Consider the following 21,745-nt stretch of genomic DNA (forward strand, 5'->3'; position numbering starts at 1 on the left):
GTCGCCAGTTCTGTCATACGGTGAACTGACTTTGTGGTGTTTTTGCTTTGGAAAGCAAATGTCGCGGATAGCAAGAGTCGCCACCGACTTTTCTTTTATCCAATAAGGAAAGGCGGAAAAGAATAGGAAAGACCTTGATTAGATTTTGGGTTCGGGAGGTACATTATACAAAGGGAAGGTGTTAGCACCCTTTGTATCCATGGTTATCCATGGGCTCTTAATTGCTTAATCACTCATGTTTTTCTTGTTTGAAAAAGTGCTTGAGAAATGTTTAGAAAATGTTTTTGAAAAGAGAGTTTAACTTTGTAATGATTCTTGTACGAATGTATACAAAGTGTTTATCTCATTTAGTTTTGAAAGTTGTTTAGAAAAATATAACTCGGCAATGATTCTAGTGCGAATGTATGCCAAGTGGTGATTCTCTAATAGATGTTTTACAAAGTGTGAGGTGTGAAAAGCATTTTTAATTGTGAGTAAGCATTTAAGAGTTATACCTACCCAAGGCCTTTATGGGTATTCCCTATCCTTAAGAGGGTAAAACTGTCCTTACTATTGAGAAGTAAGTAGTCTTATCCCTTGGATGTAAAGGGACATCGTAGGGTCATCGATTGGTCATTGAAGGCAACATTTGTAAGGATACCTTAGCATTCGAAGGGACAATCATCATTTAACCGTAGGCTACAACGAAGGGTCATCGAGGGACAAAGTCATATATTAGAAGGCAACATCCGAGGGACTATGATTTATCTTATAGGGACATGGTGATTTAATCGAAGGGTCTTTGCTAAGTGTATCCCCACATTCGCGGGACATGACCGTAATACCGTAAGGCAACAAAGAGAGGACCAAGATCATGTATTCAAAGGCAATATTTGTAATCAGTTAGGTAATTTAGAATATATCTCCACAAGGGTATCCCACAAATAAAGCGGATTACCTAGCCAGCTACCTTCTTCGGAAGTATGTGAGCCCTCACAAAATTCAACAAACAGGTTAGAATACCAAGACGGGGTGCAATCGAGGATTGCACCAAACAAAAGAGTAATAATAATGCCAGGTAAACAATGCACGGTTATAATAACTCATATTAGATAAGCACATAACAGAACAGGAAAAATTAGCGACTGCCATATTTGCTACTGCCTCGCCTAGCGAAGGCTTGGCGAACCCTCGCTGCATGTTCGCTTAGCGATGTGCTAGCGAACGGCTGCGGGTTTTGAGTTTGATAACAGTACGATTTCCGGAACTCCGAACCCTATGGCATCCATTACCGAAATTACATGATTAAACATTCAGGATATTCATGCATACTTAAACCCACATGCAAAATCTAATTACATATCCAAAAATTCAATCATAATGCATCATGTATTTAGAGATTGCAAATTGGAAGCATAAAACGGTAATGATGTGCAAACCTGTTTGCAATTGAATTGCACCGGTGAATTGGCAGATCACTCTTAGGGTTTGTACCGAATCGAGTGGGCGGAGGTAACCTTTGTGCAGATGAGTTTCCTTCAGGGTTTCCTTTAGGGTTGCTCTGAATTCTTTTGGTTAGCCTCCAGGGTTTGCTCTCTGTGTGTGTTTGTGTTCTCCTTTTCCGTTCCCCAGATCTCCCTTTTTCTGAATGAGGTCTTAGTATTTATAATGATTTTGTGACCTAGTTGGGCTCAGAATGAAGCCCAAAATTTTCTGATATCCGCAAGCTTCGCTAAGCGAGTGGTGTAGCGAAGGGTTCGCTAGGCGAAGGATTTGCTCGCCTAGCGAGCATGCCAGTTTAAGTCACCTTTTGGATTTGGCCACCTGTGCGTTGGGTCTTTGTTCCTTTAAGATCAATGTCTTGAGAAATGGATTAGAAAGCCTTGAAAAATGTCTTGAAAACTTAACGGGCAAATTTTGGGGTATGACAGGTACCAACTGATAACCTGGGAAGGTGAAGCAATGATGTTTAGGATCGAAGAACTGGAATAGAACTCTCATCATATCTTCTTTGAAATCGGTGGTAACTAAATTGAGGAGAGAACCATGTTTCTTGATGAACTGAGCATGATTGGGAAGCTCTGACACTAAATTCTTGAGTTGAGGAGAGGTCGCTACAAGATTGATCCGAATGGTCTTCCTGGAAGCCATAGCCTTGCAAATCAGAGCAAAGTTAAATCCCTAAGTCCTTGAAATGGTTAGTACAATGCCATGATGTCATGATGTTATGATGTTATGATGTTAAGTAAGTAACAAACACAAACAAGTCACACCACAATCATTCCTAGGTTTTAAGGCTTGCACGAGTTCCATAGGTAAGTACCCTCCCCACTGAAGTTTGGTTGGTTCAACCTGTCCTAGAATAGTAACCGGGTTCTAGAAGGATCTCAAATCATTGACCTTTCCTTAAGTCGACTTCAGTGCAACACCAAGCGGTTGACCAAAATTTCCCTAAAGTCCAACCTCAAAGAGTGTAGTATCGAGTATCAACCAACCCCAGTCGGAACCGAAGTCATTTATCTCACTACTTTCTAATGGCTAGGATGAGTCAATTAGGATTCTAAAGGTCGGGTTAATGCTTTGATGACACCACGCAGACGCCAAATTTTCCCTCAAGTAAACATGAGGAACATCAGGACATCTAAAGTGTCACATTAACCGTAGCCATCATTTTAACCATTCCAGTATACGCCGGACAGTCGCGATGATCTCTTGCTACTTACCTAAGGTACACTAGATCCGGGTGTAGGATCTTTCACTCAAGCATAGGATACCCAAACAATCCCTTAAAAGTGAATCAGACAAAGGAACAATTCGAAAACATAAATGATCTTATTTTTTTAAGGTAACCTCTCTTTAAAAGTCCCCAGCAGAGTCGCCAGTTCTGTTATACGGTGAACTGACTTTTGTGTTTTGCTTTGAAAAGCAATGTCGCGGATAGCAAGAGTCGCCACCGACTTTTCTTTTATCCAATAAGGAAAGGCAGAAAAGAACAGGAAAGACCTTGATTAGATTTTGAGTTCGGGAGGTACATTATACAAAGGGAAGGTGTTAGCACCCTTTATATCCATGGTTATCCATGGGCTCTTAATTGCTTAACTCACTTATGTTTTCCTTGTTCGAGAAAGTGTTTGAGAAATGTGGTGTGTTTAGAAAATATTTTGAAAGGAGAGTTTAACTTTGTAATGATTCTTGTACGAATGTATACAAAGTGTTTATCTCGTTTGATTTTGAAAGGCGTTTAGAAAAATATAACTCGGCAATGATTCTGGTGCGAATGTATACCAAGTGGTGATTTTCTAAAAGATGTTTTGAAAAGTGGGAGGTGTGAAAAGTATTTTAAGCTGTGAGCAAGCATTTAAGAGTTATACCTAACCAAGGTCTTTATAGGTATTTCCTATCCTTAGGAGGGTAAAACTGTCCTTACTATTGGGAAGTAAGTAGTCTTATCCTTTGGATGTAAAGGGACATCGTAGGGTCGTCGATTGGTCATTGAAGGCAACATTTGTAAGGATACCTTAGCATTCGAAGGGACGATCATCATTTAACCGTAGGCTACCACGAAGGGTCATCGAGGGACAAAGTTATGTATTCAAAGGCAACATTCGAGGGACTATGATGATTTAACCGAAGGGTCTTTGCTAAGGGTATCCTTACATTCGCGGGAGATGACCGTAATATCGTAAGGCAACAAAGAGAGGGCCTAGATCATATGTTCAAAGGCAATGTAATCAGTCCAGTAATTAAAATGAATCTTCGCAATGTAATCAGTCAAGTAATTAAAATGAATCTTCACAAGGGTATCCCACAAATAAAGTGGAATACCTAGCAAACTGTCTCTTCAGGAGCGTGGGAACCCTCACAAAAGTTCAACAAACGGGTTAGAATACCAAGCTAGGGTGCAACCAAGAGTTGCACCAAACAAAAGAATATGTCAGGCAAACAACGTATAGATGCAACAGAAAACGTGTCAATCAAGTACAGAACAGATTAGAATGCAAACGAAAAAACAAATACTGTCATGTTCGCTACTGCCTCGCCTAGCGAAGGCTTGGCGAACCCTCGCTACATGTTCGCTCAGTGAAGTGCTAGCGAACGGCTGCGGGTTCTGGGTTCTTCTTTGATAACAGTGCGATTTCAGGAACCCCAAACCCTATGGCATCCATTACAGAAATTACATGGTTAAACATTCAAGATATCATGTTACGCATTCATGCATACTTAAACCCATATGCAAAACCTAATGATACATTTAGAAATTCAATCATAATGCCTCAGGTATTGGAAGATGTCAAATTAGGAGCATAAAATAGTGGGGATGTGACAAACCTATTTGCAATTGCAATTGCACCGTTGGACTTGCAGATCACTCTTATGGTTTGTACCAGATTGAGTTGGGTGGAGGTAACCTTTGTGCAGATGAGTTTCCTTCGGGGTATCCGGGGGTTACTCTGAATTCTCTTCGTTAGTCTCCAGGGTTTTTCCGGTTGCCTCTGTTAGGGTTTTGCTTGTTCCCTCTCTGTCCTCCGTCTCCTTCTGTCTGTGTGTCCTGTCTCCTTGTGAAGTTCTGGTATTTATAATAATTGTGTCTTGGTGGGCTCAGAATCAAGCCTAAAATTTTCTGGTATTTCGTGAGCTCGCTAGGCGAGTGAGGTAGCGAAGGATTCGCCTAGCGAAGGGTTTGCTCGCCTAGCGAGCATGCCAGTTTAGGTCATCTTCTGGATTTGGTAACCTGTGCGCTGGACCCTTGTTCCTTTAACATTAAATGTCTTGAAAATGGATTAGAATGTCTTGAAAAATGTCCTGAACACTTAACGGGCAAATTTTGGGGTATGACAATATAGCTTCTAAATATGGAGATATTTTAGGAACTAAAAGGTTGAAGACCTTGATTGTAGCAGAAGTTTTCTGCTGGGTTTGTAACAACAAAGGAGAAACTTGCTGCGATTTCTGAAGGCCCAAATCCAGTTGGGTGTTTAGGTTATAAATAGCAGATTGTAACCTAGGTTTGGAGAGCCTCAAACAATGTAAAATTAGGGGTGTGTATGAGGTAAACCTCCCAACCTGTGGGAAGGTTACCATGTGTTTCTCAGTGCTCAAAGCATGAGATTATTTGTAACTCAAAGCCTGAAGGTAAGAGTAGTTATGGTCTTGAACGAAGTTGTGAAGCAAGTTTAAGTTGTTTAGCATTACTTTGAAATTGTAGTGATAGGAATGGAAACTGGTGGTTTCTATCTAGGAGTTCCTAGGTATAGATTGCATTGGGTAGGGATTAAGTGAAGAGTTATAAACGGGGGAGTTTAACTCTGAATTAATACTGCTGATAGTGGATCTTCCTCCTGGCTTGGTGTGCCCCCAGAGTAGGTGATGTTGTACCGAACTAGGTTAACAATTACTTGTGTTTTTACCTTCTGCACGTTATAATCCTGTCCGTTATAACTCAGCATGTATCTCAGTCTGTTTATCAAAAGAATAACAGACCTGGTACATAGCCTACTGTCTGAATGTCAAACAGAATGTTTTGACATTCATCATTGACAGCATATACTGAATAATAGACTGGTTGGTCTTTTACAGTACAACATTTAGTACAGTCTGTTTTCAGGAAAATAACAGACTTAGCATATGGTCTATGTTCTGGACGTCAAACTGAATGTTGTGACATTCATTCCTGACAGCATATGCTAAATTGTAGGATGGTTAGTTTTTCTGTTTCAGTATTTTTCTCAGGCTATTTTTCAGGAATCCAACAGCTGAGCTAAAATCCAGGAAACTAACAACTGAGCTACAATTAATGAACCTAACAAATAGCCTATTTGTTAGCACCCTAAAATGTGGAAATTAGGTTAACTTGCTTAACCTTAATTTTAGGAAATACAAGTACAAGGCCCAAGTGCTGCAATGTAAAAGTTCAGTATTTATCTCAGTCTGTTTTTCAGAAGCATAACAGACCTGACATATGGCTCATTGTCTAAATGTCTAATTGGAAGTTATGACAGTTATCTCTGTCAGCTGATACTGAAGTATAGCCTGGTTGATCTGTAACAGTACAACAAACTGTAATGCTGTAACAGGGGATGTTCAAATCTATGTTGAGACATCATGCTGAGAACTGTGCTGCTTCAGCAGAAGTAAGTGCTATGTTTGATCTCTACTGTGTCTTTGTACCAGATGGACAGAACTGGGTGGTCTTCCACTCTATGGTAATATAGCAGCAGATGTCGTGACATCGGTGAATGTGTGCAGATTAGTACTGGGTTTTAATTTGTATAACTGTCTTGCTGTATTAGTAACAATGTTGGATCAGATGTCCTAACTTGGAGTAGAACATCTGAATTCCGACCACACCAGAATTTCAATCACTCACACCACACCACAAGTCTTTAATCAATAGAAAAGAGAAATTACTCACACAACACTTGCAACCCACAAACCAATGAAAAAGAATGCAATTTTTTTATATTTTATTTAAGAAAACAAGTAAGTAAATGAAAACAAGAAAACACACAAGTAGATGACTCCCTCCCCCATACTTAAGACACATATTACCCTCAATGAAAGAACATAAATATAAAATAAGACAGATGAGAGATAGGAAAGAACACACCCGAGGAGTCAAGGCAAATAGATGACCGTATAAGCAGCCTTTCCCAAAGAGAGCTCTTCTATATTCTCTTCTTCCAAAGTGGGGCTCTCGTGGAGTAGCTTTGGGTAGTGTTCATTGACCTTAAAATTTTTATTAGTGCCTTCATCTTGTATTCCAGGATCAAAGAAGTATCTTCGATAATTAAAAGTGTCGAATGGGAACTTGAAAGTGATCTCATTTTCCACAACACCAAGGATCAAAGGATTAAGGGGTAGCCTCACTATTTTTGTTCCATCTTCAAGTGAGATCATATGCATATGCATGGATGGGATAATATTACGAGTGTCAACCAAGGTCCATCCAATTCCCTTCTTATGTTTCTGCAATAATTTTTCTTCTTGCTCAAATTGAAGCTTTGATGAATAATATAAATCCTCAGGAAGTGGTTTAGGTTCTAGAGAAGGTGGTTGTTCAATGGACGATTTGGTTGGGGAAACCAGGATGTCAAGAGCTTAAGCTGCATAAAAAACTTCATCTATAACTTCATATGTAGGAAAAATGTTAACCTGCAAGAAAGCCTCAATCTCAGCAGAAATGGAACAAAGGTTAGTGTCAGTACATGAGTCACAATAGTAAGTATCATCAAAGTCAGACAATGATGGGAAATCAGCTAAAAACAAGTTAGAATAAGTATGATAAACAATCTCAGAAAGCAATTCAATGTGAAAAACATAATGGTCCTCCATGGGATGTTTCATAGAATAAAAAATGTTAAATTTAACAATGATATCACCAAACTCCATGGACATTGTGCCATCACCAACGTCAATTTTTGTTTTTGTTATTTTCATGAATGGCTTGCCTAAATTGATGGGTTCCCTATTTGGCTTAGTTTCTTCTTCCATGTCCAGAATTAGGGCTGGAAATGAGTCGAGTTGAGTCGAACTCGTCGTCAGCTCGACTCGACTCGATAAGAATTGGTTTAGCTCGAAACTCGACTCGAACTTTTTTTTAAGCTCGAACTCGACTCGTTTTAAGTTCTTGAACAACTCGGTTCAACTCGTTAGGTTCAGTTTGTTTACTTCACGGACTAAAAAGTCATTTTTTAAAGTTTAATTTTTTTTATTATATTTGACATTTTAAATTATTCTTTTTAAAGGGAAAATATTAAAACAAAATAAAGCTTTCAAGAGATAAATTTAAAAGTCTAATTCAAAAACTATTCTTTTTGAGTTTAAGTTTGTCTCAAAAACTATTACAAATATAATAAAATAGTACAACAAAAACTATTAGAAATTGATACATTCCCATCACAAAATGATTATTCAACTTCAATCTTCATTACACCAACTGTCAACTGATTTACTGTCATAGTTAGTAAGGAAAGGATAACCTGCAAGATGGAAGAGGATAATTTTTAAGCCAATTAAATTCATATATCAAAATACCAACACAACATGATCATGGTATGCTATGCTAAATCAATTACTTCTATAAATAAATTCATTTTAAATATATCACAAATAGCAGTACCTTTAAAATATATCACAAATATCAGTACTTCATATATCACAAATAGCAGTACCTTAAATCAATTCTTTTTAAATTCATGAAATTTCTAGATTTATGTTACAACATTGGTATGGTTTGAACACCATATTAAAGCTCACAAATTAATATACATTGCAGCTACCTTTTGAATATATCACAATTAACACAATACTAGTTCCTCATATATAAAAAATAGCAGTACTTTAAATGATTAATTCTTTTTAAATTCATGAAATTTCTAGATTTATGTTACAACACTGGTATGGTTTAAACACCCTATTAATTGTATGAGATGCTAACAACTAACAAGTAATAAAGACTAAATACACAGTTAATTATACAACAATCTCACTCACCTGCATTGATAGCTCTCTATTTATCATCAAGGGAGTAATGTAATTTCTGTTTGCACTTGCTCCACCTATTAATAAAAAGAAGAATTTAGTTTTAAAAATTATCAATGTTATTTTTAAAAGTTTATATTATACTTAATAATCAAAAGAGAGCATATTACCTTAGGTTTGTTCCTAATTCCATGCAATATTCGAAGCCAATCACCACCACAAATTAAAGCTTCGATAGTAGATGAACTTAAAGAAGCTCGAAATGAATCGATAACTCTCCCTCCGGCGCTAAAGGTTGAATCCGAAGCCATAGTAGATATTGGAATGGCAAGAACATCTGCTGCCATATGGGACAACACTCTATATTTTCCACAATTCAATTTCCATAATTCCAAGGCACAAAATGACATATGACCGTTATCTTTAGGTTTGTAAGTTGACTCATTCAAATACTCTTCAATTTCAGATTTTACAGCAGGAATTGCTTGTTGTTCTTCGACATAATTCATTAACAATGACCACCCTGAGGATTTTTGTGACTCCAAAATAAGCCCATTTTGATCAACACCACTTCTACTAGATCCTTCTTCACTATGCTCACTAAGTATATCAGCATACTCTTTGTACATATCATCAAGCGCGATACGCACATTTTCTATATTTTTTCTAGCTTCAACTTCCGGATAAATTAAGGGAAAACACATTTTAACACCCATCATTTTGATCCTAGGGTCCAAAACAGAAGCAAGCGACATAACAAGATTACATTGGCTCCAATATTTGTCAAATTTTCCCTTCATCGCTTTTGCCATTTCTTTCATAAAATCAGATTCATCTTGGATAGCTTGATCTAAAACTAGTTTGATTCGAAATACCTCAGCAAGATATAAGTTAGCAGTTGGATATTCACTACCTGAAATAATATTTGTAACAACATTAAATACCTCTAGCAACTTGGAAACTTTTTCAACCTTTTCCCAATCATCATCATCTGGAAGAGTTGTATAGCTTGCTTCTCGATCTTGAAAACAAGGGAAGACTTCTTTGAACTGCATTGCAACTGACAACATTTGATAGGTGGAGTTCCAACGAGTAGGGCAATCAAGAATTAATTTTTTACCACCAAGCTTTAGTTGTTGAACTATTTGTGAGAATGTTTGCAACCTTGCTTCAGACTGATTGATGAACTTCACACTTTCACGCACGTCTTCAACTATTTTTGCTATTTTCCCAATACCATCTTGAACAAACAAATTTAGTATATGCGCACAACAACGCACATGAAATAACTTTCCATCTAACACTAATTTCCGGTGCATTAAAATCAGAACTTTTAACTCTTTCAAACATCTATCGTCGTAATGTGCATTATCCACTGACACACTAAATATTTTATTTTCAATACCCCAATCTTTAAGACATTTGAAGATAACATCAGCAATATCAACACCACGCCGAGGAGGAGGAACATGAACTAAACTAAGAATGCGTTTCTGCAAAACCCAGTCAGCATCAATGAAATGGCCAGTTAACACCATGTATTCTATCTTCTGATTTTGTGACTTCCATAAATCAGTGGTCAAACAAATCTTATTTACTGTCCTTAAAGTAGACTTCAACTTTTTTCTTTCAGCTTCATAAACAGTAATACAATCATTCTTCAATGTCTTCCGACTAATTTTCTCATATGAAATATTAGAACACTTCATCATAAAATGAAAACCTTCTTCCTCAACAATACTAAATGCATGTTCATGCATCATAATCCAATGTGTGGTGGCTTCTCGTTGTCTTTCATGGTCATATTTACCTCCTGAATTCATTAGTAGTGGTCCAAAAAGCTTCTCATCAATCTTGCTTTTTGCTGGCCGAAAGTTTAATTTTTTTGTTGTGCTACTAGCTTCTTGTAAACATGACATGTTTGTTTTAAATGTCTCATCAAATGACTGGTTGATCCACTAGCAACAACAGAATAATTGTTTTTACAATGTATACATTGCCATTTTTTTCCATTCTTTAATTCCACTTTTTTGAAGTGATCCCAAACTAGAGAAGTTTTCTTCCTCTTGGACTTTTGAATAACAATGTCACTGCTCTCAACATTTTCTTCATTCACAACTTCATTTGTCGGTGTTGATTCATTTGTTAGTGGTTCTTCATTAGTATTTGCATTTAAATCAATAATAGGATTCAATACATTTAAACACTCTTCTCCATCTTTTGGTGGTGATTGTGAATCTCCCAATCATTCAAGTGAGGTACTGTATGACATATCTACAATAGAAAAATAAATAAAACCACAAGTTCCATTAAAAAATCATTAAAAATTTTAAATAGAACATAATAAAAAAATTCTAATAACAGAGTTATATATTTAGTTCAAACCAAGAAAAATAGATTCAGAAAGAACATATACAAAACAAAGAAAATAAATAAAATCCTCATAACAGAGTTATAGTTTATTATATACATGAAGAACATATTCAACATATTCAGAACACAGTAAAAAATGACAAAGCTACTAAAATAATCAGATGATGAGAATAATAATATTTATCTCTATTGAAAAAAATTGTTGAATCTGGAATAAAGAGTTAAAGTTTTTTTTCTTCAGAATAGAGAACAAAGACTGAAAATACGTAATACGAAGGATGAAGGAAGTTCTCTAAAACCTAAAATCTAAAAAGGAATACTAAAAGTTTTGCTTTTGGAAAATGCAATACTAATAAATGGGCATATTTAAAATCTTAAAAATAGTTAATAATAATAATAAAGTCAAAAATAATATAAAAGGATACAAATTAAATCATATAAATGGTACAATATTTAAAAAATGTTATTTTTAAAGTGGTAGTTTAAAAAACAAATTTAGAAGTAGTTTAAAATGACATTTTAAAATTAAAAGTCACGGTGCATTATGTTTTTTTTTTGAGTTAGAAGTATTTTACTTTGTATAAAAAAATGTCACAAGTATTTTTTAAAATATTTAATTTGATAAGTTAAAAGGTTAAAATCTATACATTATTTTTTTAAATGATACTATTGAGATATATGATTTAAAAATATTATATATATATATATATATATATATATATATATATATATATATATATATATATATATATATATATATAACCGAGTCGACTCATGAACCTTACGAGTCGAACTATACATAGCTCAAGTTCAGCTCATTTATTTTACGAACTTAGTTTTGAGCTCAAGTTCGACTCATTTGGTTCATGAACCAAGTCCAACGAATTAATTATCGAATCGAGTCTCGAACTATTTTCGAGTTGATTTGGTTCATTTCCAGCCCTATCCAGAATATAAAAATCAGCAGGAAAAATCAAGTCATTAACTTGAACAAGTACATCTTCTACTACTCCAGTAGGGCGGGCATTGCTCATGTTTGCCAACTGAATGGTTAAACCCGTATTCTACAAAGGACCAATATAAAGATTATTATAAATAGAAGTAGGCATAACATTAATAGAATCTCCTAAATCCAGCATGCAATTTTTGAATTTACTATCCCCAATGGTGCATGGAATAACAAAAGCTCCAGGATCCTTGCACTTTTGGGGCATGGCCTGGGTGAGAGATGGAACATTTCACTTAATTATATATTTTTCAGGCACTTTAGGCTGGATGAAGGCAGAAATAACTCTTCCCACATTCACTCTCTCATTCCCTTTCAATCTCCTATTGTGAGTGCATAAGTCTTTAAAAAACTTGGCATATTTTGAAATTTGTTTTATCACATCAAGAAGCGGAATATTCACCGTCACCTTTATGAATATGTCCAATATCTCTTTATCATTATCTTCCTCATCCAACTTTTTATTTTCCGCTGCTCTCTGTGGGAAAGGAATTGGTGGTACATACTCTTTCTCTTTTTCAACTTCAACCTCAACATCAGAATCAGGTTTAGGTATGTGCTCAATAACTTTGTTATTTTTCTAGTGCCGAGTCTGGTTCAAAACTCTTTCCGGACCTCAAAGAAATTGCACTCACATTAAGGCCTTTTGGATTCACTACTGTTTGGGTAGGTAGTTGGTTTGATCATTGAGCTTGTTGCATGACATTCATTGAAGTGGCAAGTTGTCCAATCTGTGTCTACATGTTCTAAATAATATAATATGTATGTTGTTAAAATTGGAGACTGTTTACAGTCATTTGCTTGACAAGGTCCTCTAGTGAAGATCCTGATGGTACAAAGGTAGTTACTTGTGGGGTGTTTTGAGGTGGTGGAAGTGGTAACATCAATTGTTGTTGACTGGGTTATTGTATGGATGGATTCTCATACCGAAGGTCTGGATGGTTTCTCTAGTTGGGATGGTACCTATTAATGGATAGGCCATGAGTGTTGTTGTACCTATACCTGTTGTTGCTTTGAGGGTTATAGATGTTTGATGTGTATGCTTGAGGAAAATTAGAATTTACACCCTCTTATAAGATAGGACAAGTATATGTTGGGTGTCCAGGAGAGATGCAAATGCCACATAATCTTTCAGATTTTCTTTTTCCTACTGCTAATTTTCTCACCAATGAAGTAAGCTCATCAATTCTAGTTTCTAAAGCCTTGTTGGAAGAAGAAGCTTGAATTCCATGCACTCCTTTTGTTGGAACCATAAAGTTGCTTATGGTTGTGAATTATTATGAGTTCAGTGACATGTTTTCGATTAGGGTCTTAGTTGCAGTTGTGCTCTTATCAACAAGGGCTCCTCCACTAGCAACATCCATGGTATTTCTGTCCATAGGTAACAACCCTTCATAAAAGTACTGATTTAACAATTGTTTAGAAATATGGTGTTGAGGACAACTTGACACTAACTGCTTGAATCTTCTCCAATATTCGGCCAGTGACTCCATGTCAACCTGTCTAATACCATATATATCTTTTCTGATTGAAGCTACTCTTGAGGTAGGGGAAAATATTTCTAGAAACACTCTTTTTAGTTTATTCCAGCCTGTGATAGAATTTGGCTCAAGATAATACAACCAATCTTTTGTAACTCCTTGAAGTGAGAACGAGAATGTTATGAGCTTGATATGATCCTCTGTGATTCCTTCAGGTCTCAAAGGTGTAAAGCACACAACCTGGAATTCCTTCAAAAGCTTATGAGGATCCTTACCTGCAAGACCATTAAACCTTGACAACAAGTGCATTAAACCAAATTTCAAAAAAAAAAAATGAAAACACGAAATTTAATCTAATTAAGTCAAATAAGAATTTTACAATTTTTTTTTGGAATTTTCTGAAACTATTAAAACAAAATAAAAATCATAAAAAATAGAAAAATGATTAATTTCATATTTCTAGGGGGAGTCCACTATTTAGTCTCAAATAAGGGCTTTTGATATCTGATTTGTTTCTAATGAATCGACAAAGAATCAGACTAATCTGAGATGATTTTCCTAAAAATCAATTTTTTACTCTAAAACCTGAAAAGGCCAGAACGCGGGAACACTAGGGAAAGAACATTGAAACACAACACATATGATTCTAATATTGGTTAAAATTGGCAAGAGTCCTCGACAACGGTGTCAATTTGATCCGTTGTCGCACACGAGTGAAAATCGAGTAATTAAGAACTGTAGTTAGGGAAGCGACACTCGAATGTTGTATCACAAGGACTCTTGTAATGAATTTTACCAACTGAAAGAATAATGCGAGTTTAGGTTCGATTAAGGAAAAGATAACAAATAATTGATTCTGAATAAGCTAAAATGGCTAATCTTACTGATTTAGGTTCCGATTTATCACTGACATTATAATTTCATCTTCTAAGTGAATTTTCTATTCCTATTCGATTACAAAACTCACTAACAAGCGCAATTAGGTTTGTGTGATGTAAGTTCCTATTATTCGAATCAAGCAAACAAATTTAAGCTCTCTCAAATTAAGCAAACACGACTTAATCAAATATGATAACAAAAAATTATGTTAACGTGATTACGGTTAAGAATCATACAACAATTGAATTAAATCAATATACTCTATGAAAATCTAATTAAGCATGCAAGATTCATAGAATAAAATTGAAAGGAATAGAAAATATTTTAACCTCAAAGCGGTGGAACCCGTAATCAGCAGAATTCACCTTAGGGATTAGTTCTCCATAAAAATTACAAAGCAAACCTAATTTCGTGAATAGTGAATTATGTCAATTAATAGTACCTCCACTGCATTTGTTTAAAGGAAACAAGGAATTAAGATTCTAATCCTAACCGGGCCGGAAAACATAAAAACTAGCCTAAAACTGGAAAAAAAAACTAATTATTTTGTTTAAGTTTGAAACTAAAATGATTTATTAGAGTCTTTTTCGCTCTGGATATGCTTCTGACTTCAACATGAAATTTTTAGCTTATCCTCTCATCTTTCTAACACTTATTAGAACGCGTTAATCCGATTCTCATAGTCCAATTTATAACCTGCAAAGTAAGACGGTGCAAATAGTTGTTTATTCAGAAAATATCATACCAAATTAAAATAATGTAACAATAAACTAAGCTAAGGAAACACACTAAAATAGTATAAATAACAAAAGATACTCTAGAATTGTTGCAACATAATAGTGAAAGAATGTGCATGAAAATGAACTGATCAATGTCACAAGTTGTTGTTATAAGTTGTTTTCGTAAGTTCTCTCCAACAAATAGAATCACCAAACTTATGCTAATAGGTAAATTTGAATGAGTCAATGAAAATAAACATTTAGTCTAATTGATCTTTTATTTTGTTAGTCTATTTAACATTAGTTGAATTTCTTATTTATAAATATTCAAATGAAGTAGACTTTTAAACAGGCTAGTAGGCTAATCAAGCCTTCAAAAAGGCCAAACCCATGCCTAAAAATAAGCCTCTAATAGGCTACATGCCAAATTTAGGGTTTAAATATTTTAGTAGACCAGACTCTAGCTTGGCAAAACCTAGCTCGACCCAGCCTATTCCTACCCCTACCTACACCAGCCATATCGGCCAGAAAGCTCTCGCCCACAAGCTATTAGCAATAGGTTATTACTGGCCCACATTAATGAAAGACAACATCACATTCGTTAAGAAATGTGATTAATGCCAGAGACATGTTGACCTTCACCAAGCCTCGACAGAATACCTCTAGTCGATGACCTCACCCTGGCCATTCTACTAGTGAGGCGTGGATATCCTAAGCATGTTCCCTCTGGCACAAAGACAACTGAAATTCTTGATAGTAGGAGCGAACTACTTCAATAAATGGATAGAGGCGGAGACAATGGCAAAAATTAAGGCAGAAAGAGTCAAGCAATTCTACTGGAAAATAATCATGTGCTGATACGGTCTCCTCGACGCCATTGTTTTCGATAATGGAACCCAATTCTTCAATACCATGGTTACTGACTTCTACAAAGATTTGGGTGTGCAGACAAAGTTTGTATTCGTGATACATCCTTAAGCTAAAAGACAAGTCAAATCTACAAACAAGGTGATCCTTAAAGGACTCAAGAAAAATATGGCCTCAAGAAAAATATGGACGATGTCAAGGGTCTGTGAGAGGAGTTGTTACACGAGATACTATGGTCGTACCACACCACGCCATAGTCCACCACCAAGGAAATATCGTTTTCCATGGTTTATGGGGAGGACACAATGCTTCCCATAGAAATCGAGACGTCGTCATGGCGACGAGCCCATTTTGACGAAGAAGCAAACAAGATAGGACTGAAGTATGCATCAGATCTGGTCGATGAGCTACAAGAGGCCTCCCATGTCCAAGAGTTTGTTGACAAACATAGAGCATCCGAGAGATACATCTCCAAGGTAAATCTGAGGGAGACATAGAAGGGTGACTTGTTATTAAAGGAAATGGTCATACCCACATAGTAGGGGAAACTACAACCTAATTAGGAAGGGTCATACCACATATACCAAAAACTGCCTCACGAAGCATTCAAATCGCAAGAACTTGAAGGACCGCTCGTACCCCGGACTTGGAACGCTCTCCACCTCCAATATTACTATAGTTGAAATTATTTGTAACCTTCTAGTAAATGGCATGCCTATATAATTTTGGAAAATCATTCCAATGCCTATAGTTGAAATTATTTGTAACCTTCCAATAAACCCTCTTTTTAAAGTAAATCGTATGTTGGACTTCCACAAGAAGATCCTTGCCTCCCCTTGAGGCAATTGTATACTGGACCTTCATGAAAGGATCCTTGTCTCCCCTCGAGGTAATTGTATACTTGACTTCCACGGGAAGATCCTTTCCGCCCCTTGAGGAAATCACATGCTAGAATTCCACGAGAAGATCCTTGCTTCCCCTTGAGGAAATTATATGGTGGACCTTCATGGAAGGATCCTTGCCGCCCCTCGAGTCAATTGTATGTTGGACCTTTATGGAAGATCCTTTCCCCCTTTCGAGGCAATTGTATGTTGGAGTTCCACGAAAAGATCCTTGCTATTCCTTAAGGCAATTGTATGTTGGATTTCCACGTGAAGATCCTTGCCGTCTCACCGAGGCAATCACACGACTAAACTTACATAGGGAGATTTGATGCCCTCCCAAGTCATACCTGATTAACCGAAAGAAAAAGCTTTCGATCGAGGGACTTAGCGTCTCCTCGGGCGAGATAGCTTCTGAAGTAATACCTAAGGGGCGCGACCTGTATCAAGCCTCAGAGACTTCGTGTAAATCCTTGCTAGAGGGCTCGATAGAAGTCTCGTTTGAAAGGTTAAAACGACATGCTTAAGGGACTTAAGTCCCCCCAACAGGGCTATGTGATATCATATATGAGGGACTTAGAATCCCCAAAGCAGAAAAAGATTTCGTCCAAGGGAGTGGGAAGACCAATTTCTTTCTTACAATCATGGAGAAGTAGTTATTCCTTCTCTATTGACCGAGTATGTGCGCCTCACGTAGTTCCTTAGTTGAATTAGTAGGAAATATGACAGGGTTGGGGCGGCTAAGCCTAGACCAAATACGACTGCCAGTTTTTGGGCGCCCATATTGTCCATTTGTTCAGGCGACTTGTGGCACATTTCCGCACGAGTACCCCAATGTTGGTGCAATTCCTTTGACTTGTGTCATTTGAGCTATTCCTTTTAGGCCTAGTAAAATTATCGTAGTCCATATACCATATATATCATTTATTAAATATATATGATTTTTTTCTCATATATGAAACAAGAGGGAGTAGATGTTGTTAACAACGTGGGTCATCAACAATTTTTACATTTCCCGTCTCCAAATTTGTCTCCCCGATGAATCTTCGTCCCTCAAATCCTCGACGAGGATGAATAATTGAATCTCAACCTCATCCCAAACAAATTTGAATATTTCACCGCGCCCTTCTCTCAACACTGAAATTAATTAAAACAAATAGAAACAACAATTTTCTCAAAACACATAACCTTCCGTGATCTCATAATCCTCCCTAAACGTATACAACTATTATTTTAAATTATCAAAATTAAATAAATCACAAATCATAATATAAATGCATTAACCATATAACCAATATTTCAAATCATCAAAAACAAATAATCTAAATTATCATAATCAAATAATAAAATACAAATCCATATTTTAAACTACAATCAAAACAACACCATAATAAAAAGTATTCTACCTTCTAAACTATCATAAAAAACAACCACATAACCAAAATATTTTTCATCATCTTGCATTGAAATTACTAACATAATAGATAAATAGCCAAATCAACATTATTTTCTTTCCATCTCTAAATATATATAATTAGAGTATATTCATTATTTTTAAGAGATTAATTGAAATACACTGTCAGTGTAAAAGGGTTTTACACCATCACTTAATTATAAACATTGGATATTAAAAGAAGTTTGACTTTTATTTTAAAAATCTATAAAGTAATACAAACGGGTGATGGTGATGAACCGACGGTGTAAAACTTTTTACACTGACAGTGTATAGTAATTAATCTCTATTTTTAAAACATCGATTATGACATATACTTCACCTAATCCATCCAATTAGTATGATAAAGAAACATTATTATTCAAACCAAAAAATAATGACAAAGTAGACAAAATAAAAAGCACAAATTGCATGTTTTTTATTAATTAGTCTTTAATGAAACATTAATAGAAAAAGAAAGTGTAGAAGACTTTTGAAGAGTTTCCACTTTCAACAACATCTGGAGACAGACAATATAGCAGTTAGATAACACATAGCCGCCTCATAATTCATCTTCTTCTCTCTTCTTCTTCTCATGAATCAAAACTAGAAGAAGAAACAGAAACAAACAAAAAAATGGGTTGTGGAAACATGTTCTTCACAATTCTCATAACATTTTCAGTTACACTCATAACATACAACATAATCATCTCAGGAAACGCTCCTTTGAAGCAAGAATTTCCTGGTGGTCCTTCACGTCGTCCTTCAATTACCATTGACCCAATAATCAAGATGCCATTGGAGAAGCAAAAATCATCATCGAGGAGATTGTTTCATACTGCTGTTACAGCTTCTGATTCTGTTTACAATACTTGGCAGTGTAGGGTTATGTATTATTGGTTCAAAAAGTTTAAGGAAGATTCAGATTCTGATATGGGTGGATTTACCAGGATTTTGCATTCTGGTAAAGCTGATCAGTTTATGGATGAGATCCCTACTTTTGTTGCTCAGCCTTTGCCTTCTGGAATGGATCAGGTTTTGATTTTTGTTCTTTGTTTTCATTGCTTTGAATCAGTTTTCTGGGTTTGGCTGAGTTTGATTTTTTTTTTGATTAATTTGTTGTATATATGATTTTGGGGAAGAAATTGTTATATATATGAGTATTGTCTATGGCAGGGTTACATAGTTCTTAATAGACCTTGGGCATTTGTACAGTGGCTTCAACAAGCAGATATCAAAGAAGAGTATGATATGTTTGACTTTGAATTTCATTTGATTTTCTAGGATTTTGGTTTTGATTTTTATTAATGTGTTGTGTTTTGGTAATACCAGTTACATATTGATGTCGGAGCCGGATCATATAATTATGAAACCTATACCGAATTTAGCCAGAAATGGAATGGGAGCTGCGTTCCCTTTCTTTTATATTGAGCCTAAGAAGTACGAGAATGTGCTAAGGAAGTACTTCCCGGAGGAAAATGGACCTGTGACGAATATAGATCCAATTGGGAATTCGCCGGTGATTGTTGGCAAGGTAGATGTCGTTTAGTTTCTTGTGGTGATTATATGGATATTCTTGATTTTAGGGAAAAAAGTTTAATTTGATTTGCGAATATATGATAGGAATCGCTTAAGAAGATTGCTCCTACTTGGATGAATGTTTCGTTGGCGATGAAAAAAGATCCTGAAACTGATAAAGCTTTCGGATGGGTGCTTGAAATGTGATTTTCTTTCTCTTCTTGAATTAGTATTATCCTCTCTTAGCCTCATAATAACTTTGATTGACTTTGTATGCTATTTTTGTATCATTGGTTTAGGTATGCTTATGCTGTTGCATCTGCTCTTCATGGTGTTCGTAACATATTACACAAGGACTTTATGATTCAGGTTCAATAAGGTTCTCTTTTTAGTATATTTTTTACTGTCATGTGTGTTAGTAAGGCTCTCATGTAGCATTATACGATAGCAGTGAGAACCTTTGATTAAAGCTTACAACACTCTCCAATTAAGAACTACTACTACATTTGAGGTATTCTAGGATCATCAGTTCATAACACAAAACATGAAGTAAAACACAGTTAGTCTTGTACAGCCGTTTAGTCAACGGATTTCAGTGGTCTGCATGGACCTTGGTGTAAGTATAGTGAGACGGTGAGTGGTGATTCTAGAAGCCTTGTTTGGAAGAGTTTATTTCAGCTTATGTATCACAATAAGTGATTAACTACGTAGTACAGATACTTCAGATTGAAGATGTGTCCGGTATTGACATGCCAGTGTCTTGTCGCTGTCCATGATTCATAGATGCTTAAGACGCATTTTGATCCAGCTTATAGCATGATTTGCATTCTTTGTTTTTATTGATGTCTTTAACATACTGTAGTGCTATGATATGGTTTCATTTTCCGATTCTTTGTTCTATAGAAATCGCATAGAATAGCGCTTGAATGATAATGTATTCATAACTTGTTCATTTTCTAATATTGTACTAAAAGACAGGCTTACGTGGTCTTTAAATACTGAATTCATCAAAAGCATGATGATATATATCTTCAAATTTACGAAGATTTTCTTTGTTTATTATGTGTTAGCCTCCATGGGACAAAGAACTTGGCAACAAGTACATAATTCACTACACTTATGGCTGTGACTATAATATGAAGGTACTCAATTCTCAATAAAACAACACTACATCTATGCCTTTTTTTATTTATCTAATAGCTTAAATTGTTACTACATGTATGGCGTAAAATGTTCAGGGCGAACTGACATATGGAAAGATTGGAGAATGGAGGTTTGATAAAAGATCTTATGATGGTGTTGCTCCTCCAAAAAATCTGACTTTGCCACCACCTGGTGTTCCAGAAAGCGTGGTATGTTTCATCTCTCTTCGTGTTAGTTCGGTTACTTTTTGTTTCCTTCAAGCTTTTCTTGTTAAGAATTATTGGGAAATTTAAGAATTGAGATTATTATGTAGAGTTTTACAAGCCGGCTTTGGTTTTCTAGGTGACCCTTGTAAAAATGGTTAATGAAGCTACAGCAAATATTCCGAACTGGCCATCATAGGAATTTCTCATGGTGGTTGCAATGTGTTCAGAATGCTGGAGCTCTTTGCTATTTCACACATGTTGGCAACTGTGTATCTGTAACTCTTTATGTAGATGACTTTACACACTTGAGGCAAACATGGATATTTTTTCAATGCTTGATTAAAAAAAATGTGGTGTGTTTTCAGAATGTGTCCAAATTGGAAAGTTTTTTTTTAATTTTATTGATTGCTGTAGTTGAGAAGATTGACAATGAATCAAGAAGGAACAAAACAATTGTGCTCAAATCTGTAACCCTGTATCTTTGTAGTATACTAATAAAACTTCATTTCAGTGATGCCATAATGAAATATTTGCCTTTGGAAAGAGGCAACATGTTTGGTAGTTTTTTTTTACTTACAGTATAATAAAACTTCATTCAGTGATGCCATAACTGATTTTTTTGCCTTGGTAAAGAGGCAACATGTTTTAAGAGTCATAAACAACCACTGCAAAATGCTCAACGACTTAAGGTAGTTTCAGAATACTACCCCCAAACTAGTTCTTAACAATAACCTAGAGAAATATAGAGAACAATAAACAACTTCAGACTAGACTAGAGCT

At 35.7% G+C, this 21,745-nt stretch overlaps 2 protein-coding genes across 2 annotated transcripts; one reads left to right on the plus strand and one right to left on the minus strand.

The window, feature by feature from the left end:
- Window positions 1-8,498: 8,498 nt before the first annotated feature.
- On the minus strand, window positions 8,499-13,092 carry LOC127093804 (zinc finger BED domain-containing protein RICESLEEPER 2-like). The gene is made up of 4 exons (XM_051032705.1): window positions 13,006-13,092; window positions 11,706-11,897; window positions 8,631-10,418; window positions 8,499-8,537 (listed from the first exon to the last, which is right to left on the minus strand). Exons 1-4 carry the CDS (start codon window positions 13,090-13,092, stop codon window positions 8,499-8,501), a joined length of 2,106 nt encoding a protein of 701 aa, XP_050888662.1.
- A 5,455-nt stretch (window positions 13,093-18,547) lies between these two features.
- On the plus strand, window positions 18,548-21,479 carry LOC127091550 (hydroxyproline O-arabinosyltransferase 1). The gene is made up of 8 exons (XM_051030218.1): window positions 18,548-19,133; window positions 19,275-19,342; window positions 19,431-19,632; window positions 19,722-19,819; window positions 19,916-19,985; window positions 20,687-20,758; window positions 20,855-20,968; window positions 21,102-21,479. Exons 1-8 carry the CDS (start codon window positions 18,735-18,737, stop codon window positions 21,159-21,161), a joined length of 1,083 nt encoding a protein of 360 aa, XP_050886175.1. The 5' UTR covers window positions 18,548-18,734; the 3' UTR covers window positions 21,162-21,479.
- The last annotated feature ends 266 nt before the right edge of the window (window positions 21,480-21,745 follow it).

This window comes from Lathyrus oleraceus, chromosome 6 (genome assembly GCF_024323335.1).
Source record: "Lathyrus oleraceus cultivar Zhongwan6 chromosome 6, CAAS_Psat_ZW6_1.0, whole genome shotgun sequence".
NCBI lineage: Eukaryota > Viridiplantae > Streptophyta > Magnoliopsida > Fabales > Fabaceae > Lathyrus > Lathyrus oleraceus.